The following is a 27010-nucleotide window of genomic DNA, read 5'->3' on the forward strand; positions in this document are numbered from 1 at the left end:
TGCCCCCCCCTACCCCCGCCCTTCGCCCCTCTCTCCATTCCTCTGGCCGTCCATCACCCTTTCGGATACAGGTGGAATCCTACAATTCTGTTTCGTGATCCCTACACGACCATCGCTCGTAATAAATTCGAGGTCGTTCGGAACACTGTGGAGCACCGACTCCCAGAAGTGGTTACAGGAACTCCCATAAAATATACCATTCATCTCCATTCTGCAATAATATGCGCTCGAGCGGAATGTACAAGATATACAAACATAGAGTACCTACATAAATACACAGATGCAGAATGAGCAGCACGCACATACATAACGTGTACATGATCCAGAATCAAATCATATATAAAACCTCCTAAAGAAAGTAGATCACGAGCTTCGTGTGAAAGATGTTTCGTTCATACATACACATACGCATACACAACTTCATACACACTCATTACCACATCTGAAGCAGCGTATATGTAAGACCTAAAACGCTTCATACGCAGTTTGCGCTATTCTATGTTATGTAAAAGTACCAACAAAGAAGCACATGATTATAAAGTACTCGCAAACTGGCGAGCATCGAAATATTATCTACTGAAGAGTTGCACAGAAATATGACGTACACGATCTGCATAAATGAGTATAATTAAAATGTAAACAAATATATATATATATATATATATATATATATATATATTATATATATATATATATATATCCCCGTTGTATATCACGTACAATAGTCACAAAGCATTACGATTAAGAAAGCAAGAATCTTAGAAGGTATACCTTTTATACACCTACAGTGTAGAAAATCAATGCACCAAAGATATATAGCAATGCACCAAAGATATATCTTAAGATTTATAGTTTACACAAACATACACACACACACACAAATCATACTTATGAACCACAATGTTTGGACATTCAGAACACGTACACTTTCTATGAAAAATGAAACTCAAGGATAAAACTATATAAAAACATGTCAAAGTGAACGGCTACTACACAACTACAGCTACAAAGATGCACTCAAGTCGATTGATGAAATATCGCCGATGTTATAGAATATCTCGGGATACAGTTCCTATTCTTTGGAAAAGAGAGAGAGAAAGAGTGAGAGAGAAACAATAATTCAATTACAAAATTTCCCCACTGGGTCAAAATGATGTATGTAATTGGATATCCATAAAACATTCGATGCAGAAAGAAGTTTTACCGAAATGGCTCCATCTTCCCCAATATATATCTAGAGCTTTGAGGTACTCAGTTATCCACACTTATCGTGTATGGTTTTAATATTATTTAGGAGTGCTTTTAGTTTATTTTTTGGAATTGTATATAGTCTTTTTTCATATTCATTTTTATTCTATAGCTTTATATTCTATTTTTTGGTATTGGAAGTAGTCTTTTTTCTAATTTTCATTTTTTTCTATAGCTTTATATTTTTTTTTTTTTTTGGTATTGGAAGTAAGTTTCGTATATGGAATTTCCCTTTCAATTTTTCTAAAACAACCGAAAGAAGTCATCACTGCTGTTTGACTTTCCATCTTCCACTTCTCTACTCCGTTTTCCATTTATCCCTCGTCACCGCCTATCATGAATAATAATCGAGGCCACATTTCATTGACTTTCTTATCGCACCTTCGAGCTTCATTTGATTATGTTTCCTACAAAAGTGATCTCATTTTTATACATGTTTCGAAAGACTTTCAACAATTCTGCCTTAGTTAATATCCTTCTAATACTAAAGTGCTGCTTTTATCTCGGGCCTCTAGTCAATAATAATACGGACGAAATGGCTCTAAAGACCCAGGCCACTGGCAGCACGGAGTTTCCATTAATCATGGAAGGGGGAAAAGAATGAGAGTGACAATTACATTCTAATTGGAAATGGAGAGAGAGAGAGAGAGAGAGAGAGAGAGAGAGAGAGAGAGAGAGAGAGAGAGAGGAAAGCCACCACTAAGAAGATAAAAAGAAAAGGGAAAAGGGAACTGAGAATTCCAAATGGAAACTGCAAAGTTTTCCTGGAATGAGAGAGAGAGAGAGAGAGAGAGAGAGAGAGAGAAAGAAAGAGAGAGAGGGGGGGGGGGGGGGAATGTTAGCAAGGAATACCATCTACACATAAATGTTTCAATAACACGAAAGGTCGGGGCGAGAGGCTAAAAGAAAAGTGTAGATCTTTCATTAAATATGTAAGGTAGCCTCTTACAAAGAGAGAGAGAGAGAGAGAGAGAGAGAGAGAGAGAGAGAGAGAGAGAGAGAGAGAGAGAGAAATTTTAATCATAGTAACCTCCTTTACAAAGAGGAGAGAGAGAGGGAGAGAGAGAAGGGAAATTTTAATCCTTTACGCGGACAGAAACTAAAAAAAGAAAAAAAAAAAAAGAAAAAAAAAAACTGACGTATATTATGGTAATGGAGATGAAGCAATAACATCTAACTCAAGGAAACGAGAGAAGGGGAGGGAGGCGTTTTTACGAGTAAGTCCATCTCGAAGAGGCGTCAAGTTGATAACCTTCCTTTCGGGCGAGAAAATTAATGCGTAATTTATGACGAACCCTTGTTTGCTTATAATTTGTATACATGGCAGTTGCAACTAGCATCGCTGAACGTTTGTACTGGCAAGTGTTATTATGCATATTTGAAGATGTTTAATGTACATCTATCTATATATCTATCCACACCACACACACACACACACACACTTATATATATATATATATATATATATATCATAATATATATATATATATATATATATCTAGATAGGGTGTAATGTAAAATAAAATGCAGTTAAATGTATACTCATGCATCATGATAGCGTATCTATATAAACACCACGCACGCACACATGCGCACACACACACTATATATATATATATATATATATATATATATATATATATATATATATATATATAGTGAGAGAGAGAAGAGAGAGAGAGACAGAGTGAAATGTGGAGTGTATCTACATGACAGGATTAATTAATGTTATTACCTGGGCAGAGCAGGTAATGGCGCCCAGTCCCGAGTCCATCCAGCTTGAGCGGGGTATCTCCGTGGGCCTCACAAGCTAGCGTTGCCGCGGCTCCTACGACAACCTGTTGCCTCTGGCTCCTCACACCGAACCACGGTGGCTCTTTAAGTGATAACAAGAAAACGATACAAATTAATCAAACAAATACTATGATGTTTTCAGTACATTGATCCTTTACCATAATAATAATAATAATATTTCGGAAGGAGACCCTCTCGTAGACATGTTTTGTTAAAAATAACTGCTGCTTCAGCACTATTAATCTTATAAAGAGTCTTCTCTATCTTTCTGATGGACGGCTTTACTACAAGAATCGGCGTACGAAAGACCTCCTGATGAAGAACAACCCCTCCCACCCCGGCAGGAGGACCCCCTGCCCCCTGAAGCAGTCCAACGTCGTCTACCGATACGTATGCCCCGCCCAAGGATGCCCTGGGATTTACATCGGCATGACGACGATGCGCCTGTCAAAAAGGATTTCCTGCCACGCCCAGGAGGGAGCCGATTAGGCAGCACGCCCTTGCAGTACACCGCAGAAACATCACGAGAGACGACATCGTCAGGAATACTAAGATCATCGGGAGAGCACCTGACCCACGACGTCTGCGTCCTCTAGAAGCGCTGCTCATCCTCGAAGAAAAGCCTCCCCTCAATACCACCCAAGAAGCGTTCCTGATACCGACGTGTGTGAGAGGACCACACCCCTCTCCCCTAACGAAAGTACCAGCGCGCATGGAACGAACACCGGACATGAGAATAATACCAGGGGTGACGTCACGCAGGTAGAAGCCAATCAAGAGGCTCCCGGTGATACCCCCTACCTGAGAAGGTCTGCAAGACTAGTCAACGCCCGCCGTATGAGTCACCTTGGGCGGGAACCAATAAAAACTCGACCTACCGGAGAAGTGCTCTGACCGTACTGGAGAGCTCGCAACACCACGATAAAAAGGAGAAGGACTCGCCACTGGAATTCAGTCCCTCAGCAGTTATCGCTTGATAATGTCCTGTCGATCAGGAGGAAACGTCGCGTTAGAGAGAGAGAGAGAGAGAGAGAGAATTGTATAAGCAATAATAAATACAATGACTACAACCGAATTTTACCCATGCCCTTTGGTGCGTTGCTCGCCAGTCTAAGCAACAACGAGGAAAAGCCGTCCATCAGAAAGATAGAGAAGACTCTTTATAAGATTAATAGTGCTGAAGCAGCAGTTATTTTTAACAAAATAATAATAATAATAATAATAATAACTAATAATAATAATAATAATTCTTCAGCTATGTATTCCTCCTTAATTAAAAATATGACATTGAACATTGTTTTTATACTACCCACGCTTTACACTGTAATGAAGATACTATGCGACGATGTACTATAAATATATATATATATACATATATATATATATATATATATATATATATATATATATATATATACATATATATATATATATATATATATATATATATATATTTATAGTACATCGTCGCATAGTATCGTTCATTACAGTGTAAAGCGTGGGTAGTATAAAGAAAAGAAGCATTTGATCACGTCATATATATATATATATATATATATATATATATATATATATATATATACAACACACACACACATATATATATATATATATATATATATATATATATATATATGACGTGATCAAATGCTTCTTTTCAATAACCAGACTAAATACAAAATCAAAAAGCTCTGAGTGTCACCCTAGTTTCTTTCTTTATCTAAAATCTAACTTTATCCTGCTGTCGGCTGTCATTCCTACATCATCCTGACTTAATCATATTTCTCTACGCCCTCTTCCTTTCTTGTCCACGTCAACAGACTAACTTTATCCCCCATTCACCAATTATTCAGTTCTACACTATCCTGACATATTCACACGCCTCCACGTCGTCTTGAAGAATGTTCGCCAGCTTCGATTTAAACCAAGATCTCGCTCTCGTCAGAGAACTACGGATTTAAACCAAGATCTCGCTCTTGTCAGCGAACTACGATTCCAAGCAAGTTCTCGCTCTTATCAGCGACCTACGATTTAAAACCAAGATCTCGCTCTTATCAACGACCTACGATTTAACGAAATTCTCGCTCTTATCAGCGACCTACGATTTAAACCAAGTTCTCGCTCTTATCCAAGCCGGAACTAAAACGATTTAAAAAACTAAGTTCTTCCACTTTTGTCTGCTAAACTACGAATTAAATCAAGTTATTCTCGCTCTTGTTAAGCGAACTACAAATTTAAAACTTAAGTTCTCGCTCTTGCTTTAGGCGGAAAACTATCAATTGTTTAAACCAAGCTTTCTCCACTTTTGTCTGTAAACTACGATTCAAATCAAGTTCTCGCTCTTGTAAGCGAACTACAATTTAAACCAAGTTCTCGCTCTTGTCAACGAACTAACTTCTACTTAAAACCCCTGTTTGGTCATTATTAATTTCAACGTCACCGCCACATACTTCGTCAACTTCGCCGTCAAACCCTACTTTACCAGACGCCTTCTCCAACGGCTGGGAGTTCTTCTGCAGTCTAAATATTTGAAATAATCTGCCAGCTCTTTCAAGACTCGAATCTCGTGCGGGCGAGGGCACACAAATGCCACTTCACCTCTGATAGGGACTTTATCAAATCACGAAACTTCCAATGGAAAGCACACAACGAAAGCAATCACTCGGAGAGGTGACGGTGTTTGCGTTATTTATTTTTAGGGCTTCTGGTATGTCTGTTTCATTTTTCCTTTTATCGGCATTCTATCCTTGGGAAGCTTGCAAATAGATTCATCTCCTTTTATAGCTTGCTCTTGTGAACGATAATAATAATAATAATAATAATAATAATAATAATAATAATAATAATAATAATATAATAATAATAATAATAATATAATAATAATAATAATAATAATAATAATAATAATAATAATAATAATAATAATAATAATAATAATGATGTTTAAAAAATATCCACAATTATATATAAAAATATATTTCTATGTAAAAATATAGAACAAAGACTTTCGAACACCTGAACGGTGTTCCTCATCAGTGTAACTTCACACTGATGAGGCGAAAGTCTTTGTTTTATATTTTTACATAGAAATATATTTTTATATATAATTGTGGATATTTTTTTAAACAATTTGTTTTCATGGAACTGTGAATTTTCTTCAACAATAATAACAATAATAATAACGAGGTTATACTTAGGTGGTTTTGGTATCTGGCTTCTTTTACTAACACCGACGCATAACCTCGCTAAAATAAATAATAATAATAATAATAATAATAATAATAATAATAATAATAATAATATAATAATAATACTAATAAACTTTTACTCCATATACATCTACAAGTAATTAGCAACAAATGCATATAATTTATATACAAGACTTATTGATCTTGACATACTTAACAAAACAAGTTTCCTCCAAATACAATACTAAAATACTCTGCTGGAACACAAAGGGCACCGCCCCCCCACCCACTCTAAAATCACAAACGTTAGTCTTAAACGACATCCTACTTCCCAGGGACTGATCTTTTATTTACCAGCATTCTAAGAGCCTCCGCTTCCACTACCTACCATTAACATGCAGGGTAACGACCTTGGAGAGGCCGGCCCCTACGCCGTTGTTGGCCTCGCAGAGGTAGCGCCCCTCGTGCCGTCTTTCCGCTCGGCTGACGGAGAGGGTCCCGTTCTCCCATCCGGCGACACCGCCCTCCCCCGTCGCCACTCCTCCGAATTCTCCGGAAGCTGAGAAGGAGATAAAGAATGTGCAGATGAATGGTCAAGTTTTTTTTTATTTTTTTTATTATCCGAAAAGAAAAACAAAAAACAAACACGGGTGAAATAAAAAAAATTAATTGGGCGTTGGAAAGTTTCTGGATTTGTTTTTATCAAATTATAAAAATAATCAACACGAGACAGCAGAACAGAACGTGTACAGATGAAAAGTCAAGAATGAATATTAATCTACATGATTTTTAATTATTACTGAATGAATCAATGCCATGAAAAATGAGGAATATAAAAATTTAAATCAATATGAGCTTTTCAAATAATGAAAATAATAAAATTGACATCCCCAACAAAGAAATCTTTAACTGATAATTTGTTTCTAAACATAATGATTGAGGAAGAATCTGAATTAAACAATAAATGTCCACATACAAAAACCAAGTAAAGCCCTAGGAAATTTGGCAACTCTAAAGTATCCTTCAGGAAATCTTTCAGGTTATTTTGAAATTAAAGGGAAAGTTTAGATTTAATCTCGAAAGCTTCGATATGTATGGTAAGCAATGAATTAACGACATATATTACTGCAGAAGAGAAAATGGACTAGATTCTAAGCCACTGATACACCAAACTACTTCGGAATGATTCAAAATCACATTTGCAAAAATAAAATAAAAAATAAATAAAATCCTGGAGTTGGAAGGTTATAGCTTCTATTGCAATGCACAGAATTGGTGAATATGACCATTATCATATATTTATATTTTAAAAATCGTTGGGTCATATCCCTGATAAATTATAAATAAGTCTGTGACCTTGAAAAGTAGGTAAAAGGCACCCTTTACTCGGGTAAAGTGATAAGGTATTCCCAAATGACCAATATGATAATTAATTGAGGATAAAAAGAGAAACATTAATTAACCTCCTAAACAAAAATAACATATGGGATGGGATGAAGAGGAATTTAAACGTCTATAATAATAATAATAACTGAAAAAGAAACCCACAAAATTACTGTGTATAAAATGTCTACTTGTAAGTATTTACATGTTTTTTCTCTTAACACTCGAGTACTTTCAGGCCCTATCCGTGGCTCTTTTTCGAGGAATGCGTAGGTTGTCAGCCTGGGCCTTTTGAGCCAAGGCCTGACAAACCTGACACATCTCTTTGTAAAAAAAGGGCGGGCCACAGATAGGGCCTGAAAGTACTCCGAGTGTTGTAGTAAAAATAAAATTGTATATAAATACATATGATAATACGTAAACATCTTTTATACAACAGTTAATTTTGTTTTTGGTGGGTTTCTTTTTTCAGTCTTCAGAAGAAAAACTGAAAGGAGTTTTTGCTTGGTTAATTAACAATAATAATAAAATAATAATAATAATAAAATAATAATAATAATAAAATGAATAATAATAAAATAATAATAATAATAATAACATATTTTATACACAGTAATTTTTTGTTGGGTTTCTTTTTTCAGTCTTCAGAAGAAAACTCTTTGCGTAGTAAGCCATGATTCCCATGACAATAAAAGTACTACAGAAGATGGATTGCCGGGTAACCAACTCGAAGGAAAATGGAGGGCAACAAAATCAACCATCGTCTTGATGTTCAATCGGACGGACATCAAGCTGTTATGGTAAGAAGCATCAAGGAAAATAGATACACCTAATCGCCATGACTGTAGAAGGATTTGTATGCTGGGGAACATCAGGAATGGAGTTTGGAATAGGAAATAAAATGCGCCTCCTTAGTCAACTTAACAAAAAGGCCAAAGTAACGAAGAAACTGAAGGGATTTAAAGCTACCAGAAATGGGAGGCAAGCAATCAAACACGATAGATGAGGGGACATGGGGGGATACCAAATACCTGGGAATTCAATGGTAAGGAGGAGATATAAAAACACAAAAGAGATGAAGGAACACGGATCAGGAAAGAATATATGCAGAGACTCAAGGCAGATACTCCAGAAGTCAAACAAAAACTGCAACGCCGGAAATATGAATAAAAAGCCCATAAACATCATGGGCAGTGTCCAAGTAATTCAGAATACCAGCGCAGGAATAGCTGGAATGGACGAAGGCAGAAACTCCCGCTAGCAATAGTATCAGAAAAAAACCAGGAAAGCAAAATGACAATACAACAGAAAGCACTACACCCAAAGAGCAAATACGGGACAGACTATTACATAAACACGGATAAAGGAAGGGACGGGAAGGGAACGACTAATATTAAGACATATTCGAAGGACTTGTCGTCAACATCAGAAAACAGAGGCACTGGGGCAATATCTGAAAAACCAGTGAAGACGGAGTGGCTAAAGAGTGCATGGGAAGGGAAGGACTAATAAAAAGTATGACGAAGAAGCACCCAGAAATATAATCAAGAGACAGGAGAACAAAGACAGAAAGGAACAGAGGACTGGCACAACAAACCAATTGCAACGGACAATACAATTTGGGAGAACAGACTAAAGAACTAGCCAGCGCATGACAAATTTGGCAATGGGCTAACCATGAGGGGAGAGCTTAAAGAAGGAAACTGAAGGAATGTACAACAGCGGCAGCGAAGAAATCAGGCCCTAAGACCAGATATGGTTCCAAAGTACGATAGACGGAAAATTAACAATCTCTCCCATAAGTGTAGGAAGCTGCAATAGCGAAAAAATGAAACCATAAAACCACAATAGCAAGTGAATGCCCGGCCAACCTTGCACAGAAACCAGTACAAAAAGAGGCATTGATTCAAGTGGCTTTTCCACTGGAGCCTGTGCAAGAAAACATCAGCTACCATTGCAGCTAATAAGTGGTTACGAGCAACCAACAACCTGAAGGAAGTGATAGAAAACGATCAGGCAAAGATCCTCTTTGGGACTATGGGTATCAGAACGGATAGGGTGATTACGTGGCAAACAGACCAGACCGTGACGATTGATTGACAAGTCAAGAAGAAAGTATCACTCATGTTGGATGTCGCGAATATCCATGGGACACCAGAGTTGAAGAGAAACGAGAGGGAAAAAATGGATAAAGTATCAAGATCAGAAAAATAAAAGAAGAAGAAGGATATGGGATATGGCCAGTGGAAATCGTACCATAATCATAGGAGCACTAGGCACGATCGCCCAAGAATCCTCCCTGAAAAGGAATCTTAGAAAAACATAGAAAAGGCTTGAGTTTAGCTCCAGGACTGATGCATGAAGAGTGTGAGTCCCTAGAAACGGCACCACATAGTAAGAAAAAGTGATGGAACCTCCTTAAGGAGGCAGGATGCAACTCCCCGGAACCCCACAACTATAAATACGCCAATCCCCAGTCGGAATTGGAGGACTGTTGATAGAGCAAAAAAAAAAAAAAAAAAAAAAAAAAAAAAAAATAATAATAAATAATTAATTAAATAATAATTAATTAGAAATAAATTAAATTAATAATAATAATAATAATAATTAATAATAATAATGAATAAATACCCCTTCCAATCCCTTTTGCAGTTGAAAAAAGAAAAAAATCACGCTTTCCTACAACAGATGGGCTCAAATTTTAATCTTTTCCCATCAGCCTTGAAGTTTTGGAAAAGAACTTGCAAGATTTGCCATAATCATTGTTTTTTAAATTCAAGACAACCCATAAAGATTTCTGAAGTAACTGGGGCATGGCCTGAAATACAATATGGAGTGGAAGCTTTTAATAGTTTGTTACTGGAAAGGAATAATGATCGTTTGGAACTTAATTCAATGAGTATTATTACATACACATTACACACATATAATAATACCACACACAACGCACACACACACGCACACATTATAATATATAATATATAATATATTATATATATATATATATAACTTATATATATACTTTAACTTATATTATAATGTATGTAATGATATAGGTAACCTATATAATATAATTTATTCATATACATTTTTAATGTATGCATGTTTATATATAATTAATATTTATATATTATATATATATATTATTATATATATATAGTAATATATATATATATAATAGATGATTAAGAAAGCCGGCACTTGTTTAATGTCTAATTAAGAAAAAATGTCGATGATGAAACGATTGTAAACTATTTCCTCAAAAGAAAAACTCGGCATAATAGTTGGACTAAAAAAAAAGTTATAGCTAAAATGGTTTAAACAGTGAAAAAATGTAAAAAATGACTTTCCTACGGAAGGAGCTGATATTATGGCCGTTAAGCTATTTTTCAAGTAAAAAAACAAAAAAAAAAAATACTTACCCCTACCACAGATAAAAACAATTTATTTGTCAGTTCTTCAAAACGAGATGAAACGAATACTCCACTAGCCACCAAAATCAATGCAATTACATTGTAACAAAAGGTAAACAGTAAAGGGCAATAACCAGTAAATAGTAATAGGACTAAAATTCCCCTAAATACACATAGAAAGGCATGTCATGTACTAAACACAACAAAAGGTATAGATAATCACGAAAAATAGCATAATACAAGAAGTGATAATTCTAACTTTATTTTTCCTGAATAAAAAAGCGGTATTCGACGAACTTAATGGTATTTTTTTTTTTTTTTTTTTTTTTTCAACCTCGCTTAATAAATGGAAAAATAACAAACACACAATCAAAATAATGCCAAAAGAGTGGACCATAAATTTTGGCAAATTAAGAAAAACCACTTATTTAAGTCAATTATTTCCAAAGGCATAGGACAATTTCTCCTGACGATGATGTTAGTTGATTTTTTTAACGTGAATGGCAGACAACAAATGGCAGGACAACTTTTTTTTCAGTTTCTTTACTCGATGAAACTCGTAAAAAAAATGTGAAAGTGTTAATCTCGCAGGTGAACACTGTCCAGATACCAAAAAATAGGAAACTCATTACCCTCGTGAATGAATATGTCAGAAAAGGGACATTGAAAGATATGCAACCGGGGAAAGGGGGGTGTGGGAGTTAACAGACAAGTCAGCTCAAAATTTCTTAATTAATAAGTGTAATCGTTTTCACATTTATATGAGCCATAATTTGCATGTCAGCTATTTCGTGCACTAATCAGTGTATTAAAACATGTAAGCAAAAAAGCACCCGAAACAAATATTTAATATATATATAGTATAGTATATATATAATAGATATATATATATACTATATTATATTAATATATTATAGTAATAATAATAGTATATTACATATAAATATATCGAAGCTTACCATATGTCATTTAATTATATATAATTCGGCTATCACCTCGGAATTAAGGGGAATTTTCTAGACGATAATAGAATTGCCGGCCGACGGGCACGGCCCATCGACATCTTCAATTCCAAGACTGGCAGTGAAACCTTAGCCCACCCCGCCACCGCAAGAGGATAGAAGTCTCCAAAACCTGAGTGCGACAGGTATTTGAGGTGGGAGACGGCATAAACTTATATCCTCTTCCGGTGGCGGGGTGGGGTAAGGCTTCAATGCCAGTCCTGGAATTGAAGATGTCGATGGTTCGTGCCCGTCGGCCGGCAATTCTATTATCGTCTAGAAAATTCCCCTTTGGTTAAACATATATGAAAATATATTAATTCCGAGGTAGAGCGAATTAGATATTAAAGGACATTTGTAGCTCGATATATGTATATGAATCACGGTAATGTGATATGTCTTATATAGTACATATATATGTGTGTGTGTGTTTGTGTAATTATAATAGCCACAATGACCTCTTAACTTCTCAAATTCTTTGCGCTCAAACACCAATCATGAACCCGCGTCCCAAAATCAAAACGAGGTCACGTTGCCGACCTGATCACGAGAGCGGGACCTCTCTGCGATTATGGGGCGCGGGTTCGTTTCCCGCCACCGGATATTGTAAGTGCTTCAAATTTCTTGCATTTGGATCTAAGGCTTTGTAGTGACAAGCGTATCCAAAAAAGCGTGAAGAATTCGATAAGTTAAGAGGGCAGTGTAGCTAATAAAATTATATATGAATCTGGTAAAAAGTGAACAGTAGATTCTATACAAACACACACACGCACGCACATATATATATATATATATATATATATATATATATATATATATATATATATATATATATATAGTATATATATATCTATAAATATATATATATATATATATATATATATATATATATATATATATATATATATATATCTATATAAAATATACATTAGTAACAAAAGTCTGTACGACTTGAATTTATACGAACCAGCTTCCATTTACCCCAATGGATAAAAACAAGAGAAATATTAACTGGTTGAGCTGAGGGGATTGTATATAAGGAAAGCGTGTCTTTGGGACAACCTCCTATTCTATATGCAAATAACTATGAACAGAAGTGCCAGATAGCATCGCAACCAGTCCAAAAAAAATAAATAAATAAATAAATAGTGTCAGCATAACAACAACAACAACAATAGCGTGGATGAAAAACAAAACAACTGACTGCTAGGATTATTTCGAGTCCTAAATCAAATCCCAGAAGCAGAATATCTCGATAAAAGTATCGTTTCAAGGATCTACTCTAAAATCAAATAAGCAGAACATATCTACTTTCCTTACATTTACTACGTCGTCTTCTTTATTTCAAAACACACACACACACACAGAATGTTATTTATTGCACATCGGTACCTTTCACCTGAATGACTGTACCTCGCCGTCTTCCCAGAATTTTCAGAGCCTATCGCTCCTTGCACAAATTTACAACAAACCAGCCCTCTTACTTGTCCCCAACTACCTCAAAACAATTGTCTATATCCTTCCTCTTTCAAACCATTACACCTCAATCTCCTTGTATCTCTTATTTTCTATCTTATCGGCCTCACTGACCAAGGTTGTTCGACATCAATTTAATGAAATCAATTTTCTAGCCATTTCAGTCAAAATCATTCTACATATACAGCAGACAGCTCTCCTTTCAAAGGTAACACTTTACTAGGTTTTTTTTTCCATCTGTCCACCCGCCTGTGGTGCTTGCGCATGGTAACACTGCGCCCCGGTCTTCCCCTTTTTTAAATAGTTACACTATGTGTAATTGTTTTAGCTAAATAAAAGGCTATCTTGGTGTATATTTGCAACTGGAAAGTGTTTTAATAATTTACTGTATGCGAATTACACCGTTAATATTCGAAATAGGATATTATTATTATTGTTGAAAGTAAGCTGCCTTTTCGGGGTGGCGAATGGAACAGCCAGACGCAGTGGCGGGAAAATTGCTTCTCTCGCTGTTCACTTTATTGGACCACACCTACTCTGCTACTAAGCTACGCGTTACTTCATTACACACATGTATATCAGTAGATACTTTTAATTTTTATAAAGTGCGTTTTAGCACTTTTCCCCAAACTGCGTCTAGCTGTTCCATTCTCCACCCGGAAAAGGCAGCTTACATTCAACAATAATAACAACATCCTATTTCGAATATTAACGGTGTAATTCGCATACAGTAAGTTATTAAAACACTTTTCAGGTGCAAATGTACACCCAGATATCCTTTTATTTACCTAAAACTTACACATAGTGTAACTATTTAAAGCCCGGGACGCAGTGTTACCATGCGCAAACAACACAGGCGGGTGGACAGATGAAAAAAAAAAAACTGAGTATAGTGCAACTGCATTTGCCATAATCCTTGCAAACAATCACGGTCATTCGAAACTCCATGAGTAAATACTGTGCTTCTGTGCTTTCCCCGGGCGTCTGCAACAATATAGGGTGGCTGTGACAAGACTAGATAAGCAATGACTATTGTCTCAATTACTTACACCTTAAGGGGAACGGTTATTATTATTTGAATCATATACGATGTAGTTATTTCTAATGACATCGGATGCGTCAACCGTTAAAAAGGTGTGTATGTGTCCTAAATTATTTAAATTTTTAATTAATAATAATAATAATAATAATAATAATAATAATAATAATAATAATAATACTCTTCGTACAAAAACAAGCAATATAATAATATGTACAATGATAACCGCATCATGATTTACAAGAGGCAATTGAATTTGTAATACAACAACCAGAATATAATAATAATAATTGGCAAAGGACCAAAATTGGTACACAATAGTAGCCTTATTTGTATTTACAATAGTGATGCTCACCACAATTATCATTATAATTATTAGGTTAAAAGATGATGATGATGATGATAATAATTAATAATAAATAAAATAATAATAATAATAATAATTAATAAAATAATAGTAATAAATAATAATAATAATACTAATAATAATAAAATAATTAGTACGAAAAAAGCCACTATTCGAAAAACAGAGAAGAATCTACAAGCGTAACGCTGCTGAAGTAGCGATTACATTTAATAAAGTATGCTTGAGAGAGGGTCTGCTTCCTAAATAATAATAATAATAACCTCCAATAAAGGGATACCATAAAAATAGAATTACCCTCCTGACTTAACAGCTCATTTACGATGGGGCATTCCTTAGCGAGATCTGGCAACTAGTCCAGTTATGAAGGAGGTCATACGTTCGAAACTTTATCTGCTCGTTACTCGTGCGATGGCCACGAAGGAGCACGTTGGGAACAGGACTCTCTCTCTCTCTCTTTCTCTCTCTCCTCATTATTAACATTTTTATAATTTGAGCTATCTTGAAAGAAGAATAAAGGAATTTTTCCTTCTCCTATCTGATTGATATGTCTAACAACATATTATCTCTATCTCTCTCATCATTATTATCATTTGAGTTATCTTGAAAAAAGAATAAAGGAATTTTTCCTTCTCCTATCTGACTGATATACCTAACAATTTCCTTCTCCTATCTGATTGGATATACTAACAACAACATAATTCTTCTTCTCCTCTCTCTTCTCTCTCTCTTTTTCCATTCATTATTATCCATTTTTAGTTTATCTGAAAACTCCCCCAAGAATCAAGGAATTTTTCCTTCTATTGATGATATATACCTAACAAAATATTCTCTCTCCCTCTCTCTCATATAACATTATTATAATTTAGTATTGCAAAAAAGAAATAAAGGAATACCTTCTATTTGACTGATATATCTAAAAAAATTTTCTTCTCCTCCCCTCTCTATTCATTATTAAATTAATTATTAATGAAAGGTTAATCCTTGGAAAAAAGACTAAAGGGAATTTTCCTTCTCCTATCTGATTGATATACCTAACAAAATATTCTTCTTCTTTTCCTCTCTCCTCTCTCTCACTCTTCTCTCTCTCTCCCCCTCTCTCTCTCTTTCTCATCATCACTGGTATTATAAATAACAGATCTTCAGTTGAAAAAAAGTATAAATGATATTTTCTTCTACTTCATTAATATAACTAACAAGTTGTACTCCCTTTCTCTCTCCCTCTCTCTCATATCACTGGGATATCTTGAGAAAATAAGTGTAAATTTATTATTTTCTTCTCTTATTTGACTAATATGACTAAGACGATATTCTCTCTCTTTCTCTCTCTCTTATTATTACTGCTTTCATTAACTGTCTTATCGTGAAAAACGTAACAGCTCAAGTTTTTCTAATAAAACTGCAACATTATCCACATACCAATAAAACTACAAATATGGACTTTGTGATACATCACAAATACCTGGATTGAAATTGATAAAGATGGGAGCTATCGATAGATCAGCATTCATCTTGAAACTAAGGTATCCGGGTGTATGAGTGTGTACGCGCGCATTTACTTTTTTTTTTTAAATAAAGGAATAGTGGGCTTTGATGTTTCCAAAATAAGGCGATTCCCTTTGGTTGAAGATGGGATCTTGAGGAGGCTCCGAGATGCTCCCAGCCTTAAAATGATTATTCCATATGTTGGTAATACTCAAAGACAACCAGTATATGGGTTTTATTCATTCACTGAAGACTCAGGTTCTTGTGAAGCTTGTATGCCTTTATTTATATTGTTATTATTATTACGAGCTTGATGGCTCGCACTATGCTGTGCTAGAACCCGTTCCACCCAGGGGCGTACAAACAGGTTTGCAGGAGGAGGGTGGATGTGTCATGTCTCCCCTAAACTTCCCGATCCCCTACCTGCCTCGCCCTCACCCGTGGCGGACAAACAATAAAAGTCCACATGGATTTTAGTATTATAGATTATTATTATTGTGTAACAAAGATCCACAACTATATAGTGATGGGTTGTTATCTTCTTAAAACTCTTCAAAGAAAGACTGCCGTTCAGGTGTTGGAGTTTGTGGGTATCTTTTACATATCAATTTAAAATTTAGTATATAATTGTGGATTTTTATTACAGAACTGTTGTTTTATGAGATTGTGAATCTCTTATTATTATTATTGTAATTAGTAACACCAAAGTATTGTACGGCGCGACTTTGACACTGTCAAAAGAATGTTGCAGTCACTGGTGTGAATTATTGTAGTGGACACCTTTTACCTTAAAAGGCCTTCAGACCCCTGGGAGGTTGAAATGCTTGCTATCCCTTTTTTTTAAATTTTGTTTTTACCATTACTTTTGTAATTTCTTGATATGAATATTTAAATGAACACATAATAAATGCAGGAAATGTATAATGAAGGCCTCCATTATGTTCGTCAATGCATAAGTATTATAAGACGATAGCTTTTTACGAATTGGAAGGTGCACATCAAAAGAAGCACTTAAAACTATACAAAAAAGACGAAAATGTCTCCATGGCATCAGAAAATATCTCTTCATATTTTCTTCCATTCTCTGACATTTGCAAAAATGATAAAAAGCTAGGATATAAAAAGAGAGAAGAGAGTTAGAAATTCAACCTTCACGAGAGAGAGAGAGAGAGAGAGAGAGAGAGAGAGAGAGAGAGAGAGAGAGAGAGAGAGAGAGAGGATTACAAAGTCAGCCTTTACACATCCCTCCAAAGAGTTCTGAAGCTCCATCGCCGAAGTTAAAAAGTGTTTTCTGAATCAGGATTTTCACAAATCTCTCGCAACCATCAATATTGCTTTAAGACATAAACAGAAAAAAAACTGGTGCCTGAGAATCAACAGGAGTTACAAGGCACTGAGACAAATTCGCCAAGAGGAGAGAGAGAGAGAGAGAGAGAGAGAGAGAGAGAGAGAGAGAGAGAGAAATTTCTAATATATCGTAGTCACTTAAACAAAAGTATCCATCTATTTACCTATCTATCGGTATACACAGACACACACACACACACACACACACACACACACACACACATATATATATATATATATAGTATTATATAATAATAATATATATATATATATATTATATATATATATATATATAGAGAGAGAGAGAGAGAGAGAGGAGAGAGAGATGAGAGAGAGAGAGAGAGAGAGACGCACACACAAAGCCAAGCATGCCACAGAAGGGGAAGAAGCGAAACCTGAATACAAATTAACACTGCGGCTGATTTAGTTTCTCATTATTCATTATATATACATATATATATATATATATATATATATATATATAGATATATATATATATATATACACACACAGAGAGAGAGAGAGAGAGAGAGAGAGAGAGAGAGAGAAAATGGTGGCACTTATCAACACATGAGCATGTATGTGTTTCACAGAAATAAAGTTTTGACTATATATATATATATATTATATATAGATATATATATATATATAGATATAGATATATATATATATATAAGCAATAAACAGAGACAATGTGGTTAATAGTAAAGTGGATTTCAGAATAAAAGATATAAAGAGAGAAATAGTGAGCGAAATAAATGCAGACCTGTGTTAATGGAGACGAGTATTCTGAAGATTTGCTGCACATGGAAGACAGGAGAGACTCAAGAGCTGACTGATGCAAGACTGGAAAACGTTTGCGAGTTTGAAAATGTCTCTCAAAATGACGGTTGGACACACGAAGAGAGTAATTAAAGGATTGAAAACGGTGGAATTACAAGAAAATTGAGCTGCAGTACAGTGGTGGTGTGTGAGATGCTAACTAGGGTTTGTAAGGTATATCTTGACGGGGGAAAGGTTCCGAAGGAAAGGGTGCAAATGCAATATTTCACTTAGTGCACCAAAGATATGTGGTAGGTAGTTGAGCAAAAGGGTCAGATATGAGGCAGACTCCTGGCGAAGGAACAACAAGGATGAGGCAAGGAAGAGCGTATTTGGACCGACGGTTTGCTATGCAAATGTGTGTGAGAGAGAGAGAGAGAGAGAGAGAGAGAGAGAGAGAGAGAGAGAGAGAGAGACTATTTGTAACATAGATGGTCTTAGAAAACGTTATATGAGGCATGCACGAATTTAGAAAAAGCTATATATAGCATATATCTCAAAAAAGCTATATGTGGCATACAGACTCAGAAAATGGTGTGTTTGGCATACATGGGTTAAAGACGTGTCTGGCATTGATCGGTTTAGAAAAAAAAAACTTATAAAGACTGTGAAGTACTGAGGCTTTATGTCATAAAATATAAAAGCTTTTATGATAGTAATTGACAGAACGGGGGTAAAAATAGGTCTGACACAAGGGTGAGCAGTGTCGTCACGGCTTTTTAATATCTTTGTGGCCGGAGTAATTGAAGAAGTCAAAGGTACAAAGTTGTGAGGCAATAACAAGTGATTGGGGCGTAGAATTGCTGGGGTTTGGAGATGCATAAAGTACTGTTTGCAGACAGCGAAGAGAAATCATAGAACTAGTGAAAGAATCTGAAAGCGTTTGCAAGAGGGTTAAAAATGAGCGAGAGAATTTGTATATGGTTGGTCGAAAGCTGAAATCGTTTAAATATATTGGATGACAGAAGGGGTGGGATGAATCTGGATGGTGATTGCCGATGAAACCAAAAAGGGGGAAGCAGTTGATATGACCTGTTTGAGTGGTGCACATGACGCAAGAAGAATGGAGAATTCAGAAATAAGGTCAGTAGTTCTACAAATGTAGAACAGATCAGATGGCTTTGAGATAGTTTGGTCATGTGGTAAGAAATAAATGCGACAATTTAGTGAAAAGAGTGCATAATGCTTAGTTAAGACATGTGAGGGGGGGGGGGGGGGGGGGGGGGGGGGGGGTAGAGGGTTGAATAGCAGACGTGTATGAGTTACTGGAAATAAGACCATAATTTCCGGGCAGCGCGAGAGTATATGCAAAATAAGAATGAATGGTGCAATGTATTGGGGGAGGGGGTTGTTGGTTGGCTCCTGACGCACGTCTAACGACCTTTCTGTGTAGGTGAATAAAGCAGCTTATGTTGACGAAGTTTTCTGGGCAGGATATTCATACGCGCGCGCACGCACACACACACACACACACACACACACACACACACACACACGCGCGCAAAAGAGGATGTTCATCCACAAAAAATCATAAAGTATTAACAAAGTGGTGACTACTGTGTATTTGTTTTTTACTCAGGCGCAAAATCTAATTAAAGGAAACAAACACCATAAAGTTGAAGCATATATACCTACACATACACATATATTTACAGACAAACACACAACATATATTTACAGACAAACACACAACATATATTCTATATATATTCTATATATATATATACATATATATATTATATAATATTACTACAACAAATTTACCACTGACACTTTCCAACACCAATGCAGGTGCCATGAATATCACTTATTCGTTTCTCCTGGAGTAGATATTCAAATGACCAAATTAGCCCTTGCCTACCCCTAATTAAACAATGATTGGTCCAATAACAATGTATATGCATCAACCCGATGGCCAAGATAATAGCAAATAAGCGGGCAAATTCGAACATACCCTGGTTAATTAAGTTCGGGGAATACTTACGAGGAATTCAGCGCCTCTGTGACCCTGTTTGGGTACAAGGAAGGGCGCTGAAAAGCCTCGGATCCCTTTTAATACGAAAATTAAAAAGGATAAAGTGACTTCGAAATGTCCATTTAGTACAAAAAAAGAATCCAACAGAAGTTTAGACAATTTTCAAAATGTATAAGACGTATTTCTGAGGTCAATATCTACTTGCCTCAATATTATTCATTACGGGAAAATGGAAAATTTTGGATTGTCATTAGTGAATAAGATGAAAATATTGGTCAAGTCATAGTTTCACCAAATGAAAATTGTCTAATGAAAGCATGATGGAGACCGAACGAAAAGGATTTGGCACACTAACGGAATGTCAAACAAATGCTTTGATGCAGAAATTATCATGACCATTTCCTAAACTTGCAGTTGTCCAGTACCCTAATAAATGTTCTCATCTATTCATTTACTTATCTGTTCTTTGTTTTTGATTGTTGGGGTGTGTTGCCTTTCAACTTTTATGACCAAAGCATTTACAGATATTGGATGCCACTGACGATCCAAGTCTAAGCCCGTGCATTATCCAAGGCTGCTGCAGTTGCAGTGAACCGCCATTTACTAACTGCCTTACTACGGATGTTGAAAGCAATACATTAACTCAGTGGTTCCCGAATTGAGGTCCACGGACCACTGGAGGTCCAGGGGAAGGCCTTAGGGGGTCCGCAACACAATGAAAAAGTTTAATATTTTTTTCAACTTCCGACAAAAAAATATATACAATAAAAAATACATCACTGATTCTCTATCATCCAAATGTCGATGTTTTTGAAAATATTCTATATAATTACTTATACTTACTTTGTGCTGGAATATGCAAATATTAAATATACTACGTTGCACTGGGTATCATGGTATGGTAATGATATATTACTTCTGATTGGCTGGGGTCCTCGGCTGAGATCATATCTGGGGGTCCTTGGTAGGGTCAAGTTTGGGAACCACTGCAGGATACAATCTTCAAAAGACTATCGTTCTTAAGATTGCGAGTGTAAGTTTTTCATGGCTCAATTTCTAAATCTAGTCACCAAAAATGTTTAGTAGTGTATAGTAGAAAGAGATGGCGTGATTGTGTAGGGGAAGATAAGCTATGGAAAGGTATTGACGAGAAAGATGAACAGGACAGAAATCGATGGAGACGACTCATTCATAACGGCGACCCCATGTAAAAATGAGTTAAAGCTGGGAAGAAGTGTATGGTTATATACAAAATAAAAATGAAAAGACAAAATCATTTATGAAATTAAAAATGGCAACCAAGAGGAATAAGAAAATGAAAAATAGCCAAATTAATTTCAACCCACGTCTTAAAAACAGTAAGAAACAATTCTAATGGAACATGCAGTACGTGCCAGATAGCCTTATCCTTTTGAATTTAATAACTTGGCATTAAAGGAAAAAAAAGACCACTTGTCGACTGAATCCATCTCACCAGGAAACTAAAGGCGTCTCCATGATTGGCACATTGAATTAAAGGAAAGGTAAGAAGAGACGGACACATAGACAGTGAACAATAATCTTCAAAACTCTCAAAGGTTTGAGTTGTCTACCCGAGGCCCTTAGTAAAACGAAGCGCGTCCACGTGAAAATAAACAAATACTTTGGAAGAGTGCAGCCTTTAAAAATAAAACCTAATTTCAACATTGTGGATCACGAAGGTATAGAGACTGTCGTCAAAAATTATGAATAAAAAAAGACTTCTTTACAGTACAATCTGCCAGAGGAGAACATGATGTTAAAATCATAAAATGGAGATTTGACTGATGTTCTTGGATGTTATCATAACTATGATACTGGACTCAGGAATTTTAGTTGAAAAATGATTTGAATAAAAAAAAATAACCTTCATGGCAAACAATTTCCCGAAGGATACAAATAGGTTCATCCCCGAAAAAAAGAGACAGACGAGCCTTCTAATCGCTGGGAATCCAAGTGAAAAGAAATGAGAAAAAGATTCCAAGTCTTGGCAGGCGATGCAAAGGTGCAGCTACTGAAAAATTACTCTAAAGTAAGTATTTACTGAATGTTATAAAAACAAGAAAATAAAACACAACGAACATTTGGAATTATTCAAAGAATCAGTTTATATCATGTAAAAAATATACTTATATAATATATATATATATATATATATATATATATATATATATATATATATATATATATATATATATAGATATATACACACACACACACACACACATCATATATATATATATATATATATACTATATATATATATATATATAAATCACAAATAAAACAGTGTCTGATATACGCAAGATTAATATCCAGCTAGTGACTGTGACAGGATTTAAATACCGCTGCAAATAGAAAAAGAAAATAAAGTTAAAATGGATGGAATACGAAAACAAAAAGATGGTATACAATACGAGAAACACAGCTAAATAAAAAGAGAGAAGAGCAGATACACGGCTCCTGAACGTGGCTTTTTAGAATGGCAGTCCTGCGATTTTCAATGCATAAGTAATGCCTCTGGAACACGAGCAAGATTTACTCGTAAGACAGCCAGTATGAAATATCACTCCGATGCTACGGACAGCCGCGTTGTTATTTATCGTGGCTATAAAATCTAGATAGACAGACACATTGCAGAGTTAGCACTCCTTCGGATGCCAAGTCCTCTCTCACTCTCTTACGTGGCATGCATAAAAAAAACTTTGAAAATTTAAATATTCTTGAACATAAAAGGCCGCTCGATGTGTGTGTGTGTGTGTGTGTGAGAGAGAGAGAGAGAGAGAAAGGAGATGAGAGAAGAGAGAGAGAGAGAGAGAGAGAGATTTTACATAAATTTTACCATAAAATGACACGGAGCACACAAACATACGGGTAAAAGTATATATATATATATACTATAGCATACATATATATATATATATATATATATATATATATATATATATATACTATAAAACCAGTAAAAACAAAATGCGCACGATACTAACTTGAACATTAACAATAGCAACAGCAGCCAGCAATTCGCGGAACGCTGGCCAAGAATATCGTGTTGCCACAACCCCTCCCTCCTTTAAAACACCTAATTCGAGAATTAATTTTCCTTCCTTTATCTCTAGTTTCCGAAATCCTCCACCTTCTGTCGTGACAGCTGACCCTAATGGCCGTCCTGTCATAAGAATGAGGGTCTGCAATCAGCAGTGGATTTCATTCCATGTTTACGGTTGGTTGTCAGATTTGTTGCTTTCTCTGGTTATATACATTAGTTTCTGACATCATTTTAGCTTTTAAAATTAAATAGTACTCAAGGTTTTCCTAATTTTCAAGTGGGTACATCACTATAGTGGCCTTTCGTATTGATGTAAACGTTGGAATTTGTTTAAAATACGTACCTAATTCAAGTACAGATAAAAACAATATTGGTAACTCATACACCCAGAATAGTTTTTAATGGATTTAAAGGACAATAATATTTTCATTGTACATAATACAAAGGAACTAAACGCCTGGTTCGAGGGAGGAATGGCCTTCGATTATAAATGCCATCAAATAATAATAATAATATGATGATGATGATGATGACAATATATACCTCTTCTTAATTCATGAGCTGAAGGCTACGACCGAAAAGTAAGTCAAAAGTTCGAGACTTTGCATGCCAAAGGAAATGCCAAAGGAAAATAATGACTGGAGCAAGATAATTAACATGATTGGAATCTTGGGGGAAAATAAAGGATGACTTACTACCGAGAAGCTTCTGTTTTCATGTGACGAATAACCATTTTTTTCACCTTTAGGGTAATAAAAATTTGGATCATGGAATAACATTACATGACCTTAGACAGAATACTCTACAGAATAAAGCGGATAATTGTAACATTTACAAAGCAGATATTCTGAATACTCGTCTTTCGAATCTCCAAGTGTATTGCAGGACGTATTTCACAATGTTGTCTGGAAGAGAGAGAGAGAGAGAGGAGAGAGAGAGAGAGAGAGAGAGAGAGAGAGAGAGAGAGAGAGAGAGTTTAATGACTGATAATTCATGACATAAGAAAAATAGTAAAGGTCGAGACTCTTTGGTTCAAAAGTTGATGGCAAACGAAGCTAAAAGGCGACAAAAGCTTTGGCTAAAACCGCTGACACGTAACAGGTTGAACATTACATATTACGAGAATAATCAGATGACCATATTTCATTACGCTTACGTATACGCTATTTATATTATTTCAATTGATTAAAACTGATTGCAGATAGAATAATAAAATGGTCATTTTTATGAAGGATTATACGAGTAAAGTAAGATTGGAAACTTTACAGTACTACCGATTCTACATTAAGTATGCCTACTAAATGAGCAGTACTATTCATTACAACTTCACTATTATCAATTGAAGCTAAAGTATTAAACACTGCATAACAACATGCAAATAATTAATAATTATACATTATGTAACAATAACTGCATATGAAGTACGCAAAAATTGCACGTACTCAGTGTTCCTCATTTCATGAACGGTAATGCTAATGGCAGATTCAGAATGACTAATCTCACGTACAATAAAGCTAACTGCACGACAGTATTACTAATTGCACGTAACAGTAAATGCACAGTAATGGATTACTAACTGCATGCAAGTTAATAATAACTAAGCAGAGTATTAATAACTGAATGTAAACTGATACTAATTGCACATAAACTGTAAATATGAGTGAATAATTATAAATTGATACTGAATGTACGTAAAGTGCCACATTGAGTGAATCATTATAAATTGATACTGAATGCACGTAAAGCTTAACTATGAGTGAATAATTATAAATTGCTACTGAATGCAAGTAAAGTGTACCTATGACTGAATATAAATTAATACTGACTCCAAGTAAAGTGTAACAAGTTTCAATCTCCACGGAGCCTAAAAACCTGTCGTTATCAGTGACAACTTTTGACTTTACAATATCTGTTACAATAACACTAAACGTAACCAAATTCAATAACAGCGAATTCATAAAAAAATTCAGAATCTAAAGCTGAGATCAAAGCAACCGATGATCATCGTTAGCAGATCGGTACATTATAAACTTCAATATGACATCATTGAAACATTACGTACATAATAAACTTCAATATGACATCATTGAAACATTACGTATATCATAAACTTCAACATGACATCATTGAAACATTATGGACATCATAAACTTCAATATGACATCAAAGAAACATTTTGTACATCATAAACTTCGATATGACATCATTAAAACATTATGGACATCATAAACTTCAATATGACATCATCAAAACATTATGGACATCATAACTTCAATATGACATCACTGAAACATTATGTACATCATAAACTTCAACATGACATCATTGAAACATTATGTACATCGTAAACTTCAACATGACATCATTACAACATTATGGACATCATGAACTTCAATATGATATCATTGAAAGATTTTGTACATCATAAACTTCAATATGACATCATTGAAACATTATGTACATCATACACTTCAAACATGACATCATTGAAACATTATCTACATTATACACTTCAACATGACATCATTGAAACATGTGCAAACGACAGTGTACTTTTGAACAAACAAAAACCAATAATATATAGGACGTTGTTGACCCAGAAACGCGCGACGCCAGATCAATTGACAGAAAAGTCAACAAACCACATAAAACAAAACCATGAATACAATACAGACATTAATTCACAGGAAAATTTTTGAAAGAAGAAAGCTCTGTAATATCACCAAACACCTGAATGAAAAAAGAAGGTAACATCATGCAGCAATAGACAGAAAGCTCATTATTAATAGCGCTCATGAAAACGACGACCGGAGTGGCGCGCTGCCTTTTCATCTCCTCCGACACACAAAAGTCTTGTTGGCTCAGACAACACATGACGAGCGTTTGACAAAAAACACGTTTCACGGCTGGAAACATCCACCGACTACGACCTCGGCCGGTTTATGAACTTGCTCAACCCCGGAAATGCGATAAAAAAAGGGAATGTTTATGAGCATCTCTAGCTGTATGATATGAAATAGTTAGGGGAAAGAGTAGAATATTGGATATTCGTTTAAATGGTTGTTACGATGTAAAGATATTGCTACAAAAAATAAATGAGGAAAAGAAAAAATAATAGTTAAAATATGGGTAAAGCTACATTTTTATTTAGGCGATAAAAAATAGCAAGGTTAGCGAATAAGTAAAGGAAATAAAAAGTTAAAATATATGAGTAGAGATACACTTTTTGGGGGAATATATCACGATTCTAGTTCGACAGTTGCGGTGAGACTAAGTAAATTCGTTTAATTATGAATTGTACGTAGTGTGTGGTAGTACTATATAATTATAATTAAAGGAACTCAGATAACGATAGATGGCTAGAAACTCTGCGGTGAGCACAACTCATATTTCACTACCGAGTTTAAA

The 27010-nt window shown here is 35.2% G+C and overlaps 1 protein-coding gene across 1 annotated transcript in view; it reads right to left on the reverse strand.

Annotated features, from left to right (window-relative positions):
- Positions 1-27010, reverse strand: part of LOC135227050 (cell adhesion molecule Dscam1-like) — a 343394-nt gene that overhangs the window by 62046 nt on the left and 254338 nt on the right. Inside the window, 3 exon segments of the mRNA XM_064266856.1 lie at positions 2984-3023; positions 3026-3124; positions 6619-6789. Coding sequence (XP_064122926.1) covers positions 2984-3023; positions 3026-3124; positions 6619-6789 — 310 coding nt within the window.

The sequence above is a fragment of the Macrobrachium nipponense genome, chromosome 15, assembly GCF_015104395.2.
Source record: "Macrobrachium nipponense isolate FS-2020 chromosome 15, ASM1510439v2, whole genome shotgun sequence".
NCBI lineage: Eukaryota > Metazoa > Arthropoda > Malacostraca > Decapoda > Palaemonidae > Macrobrachium > Macrobrachium nipponense.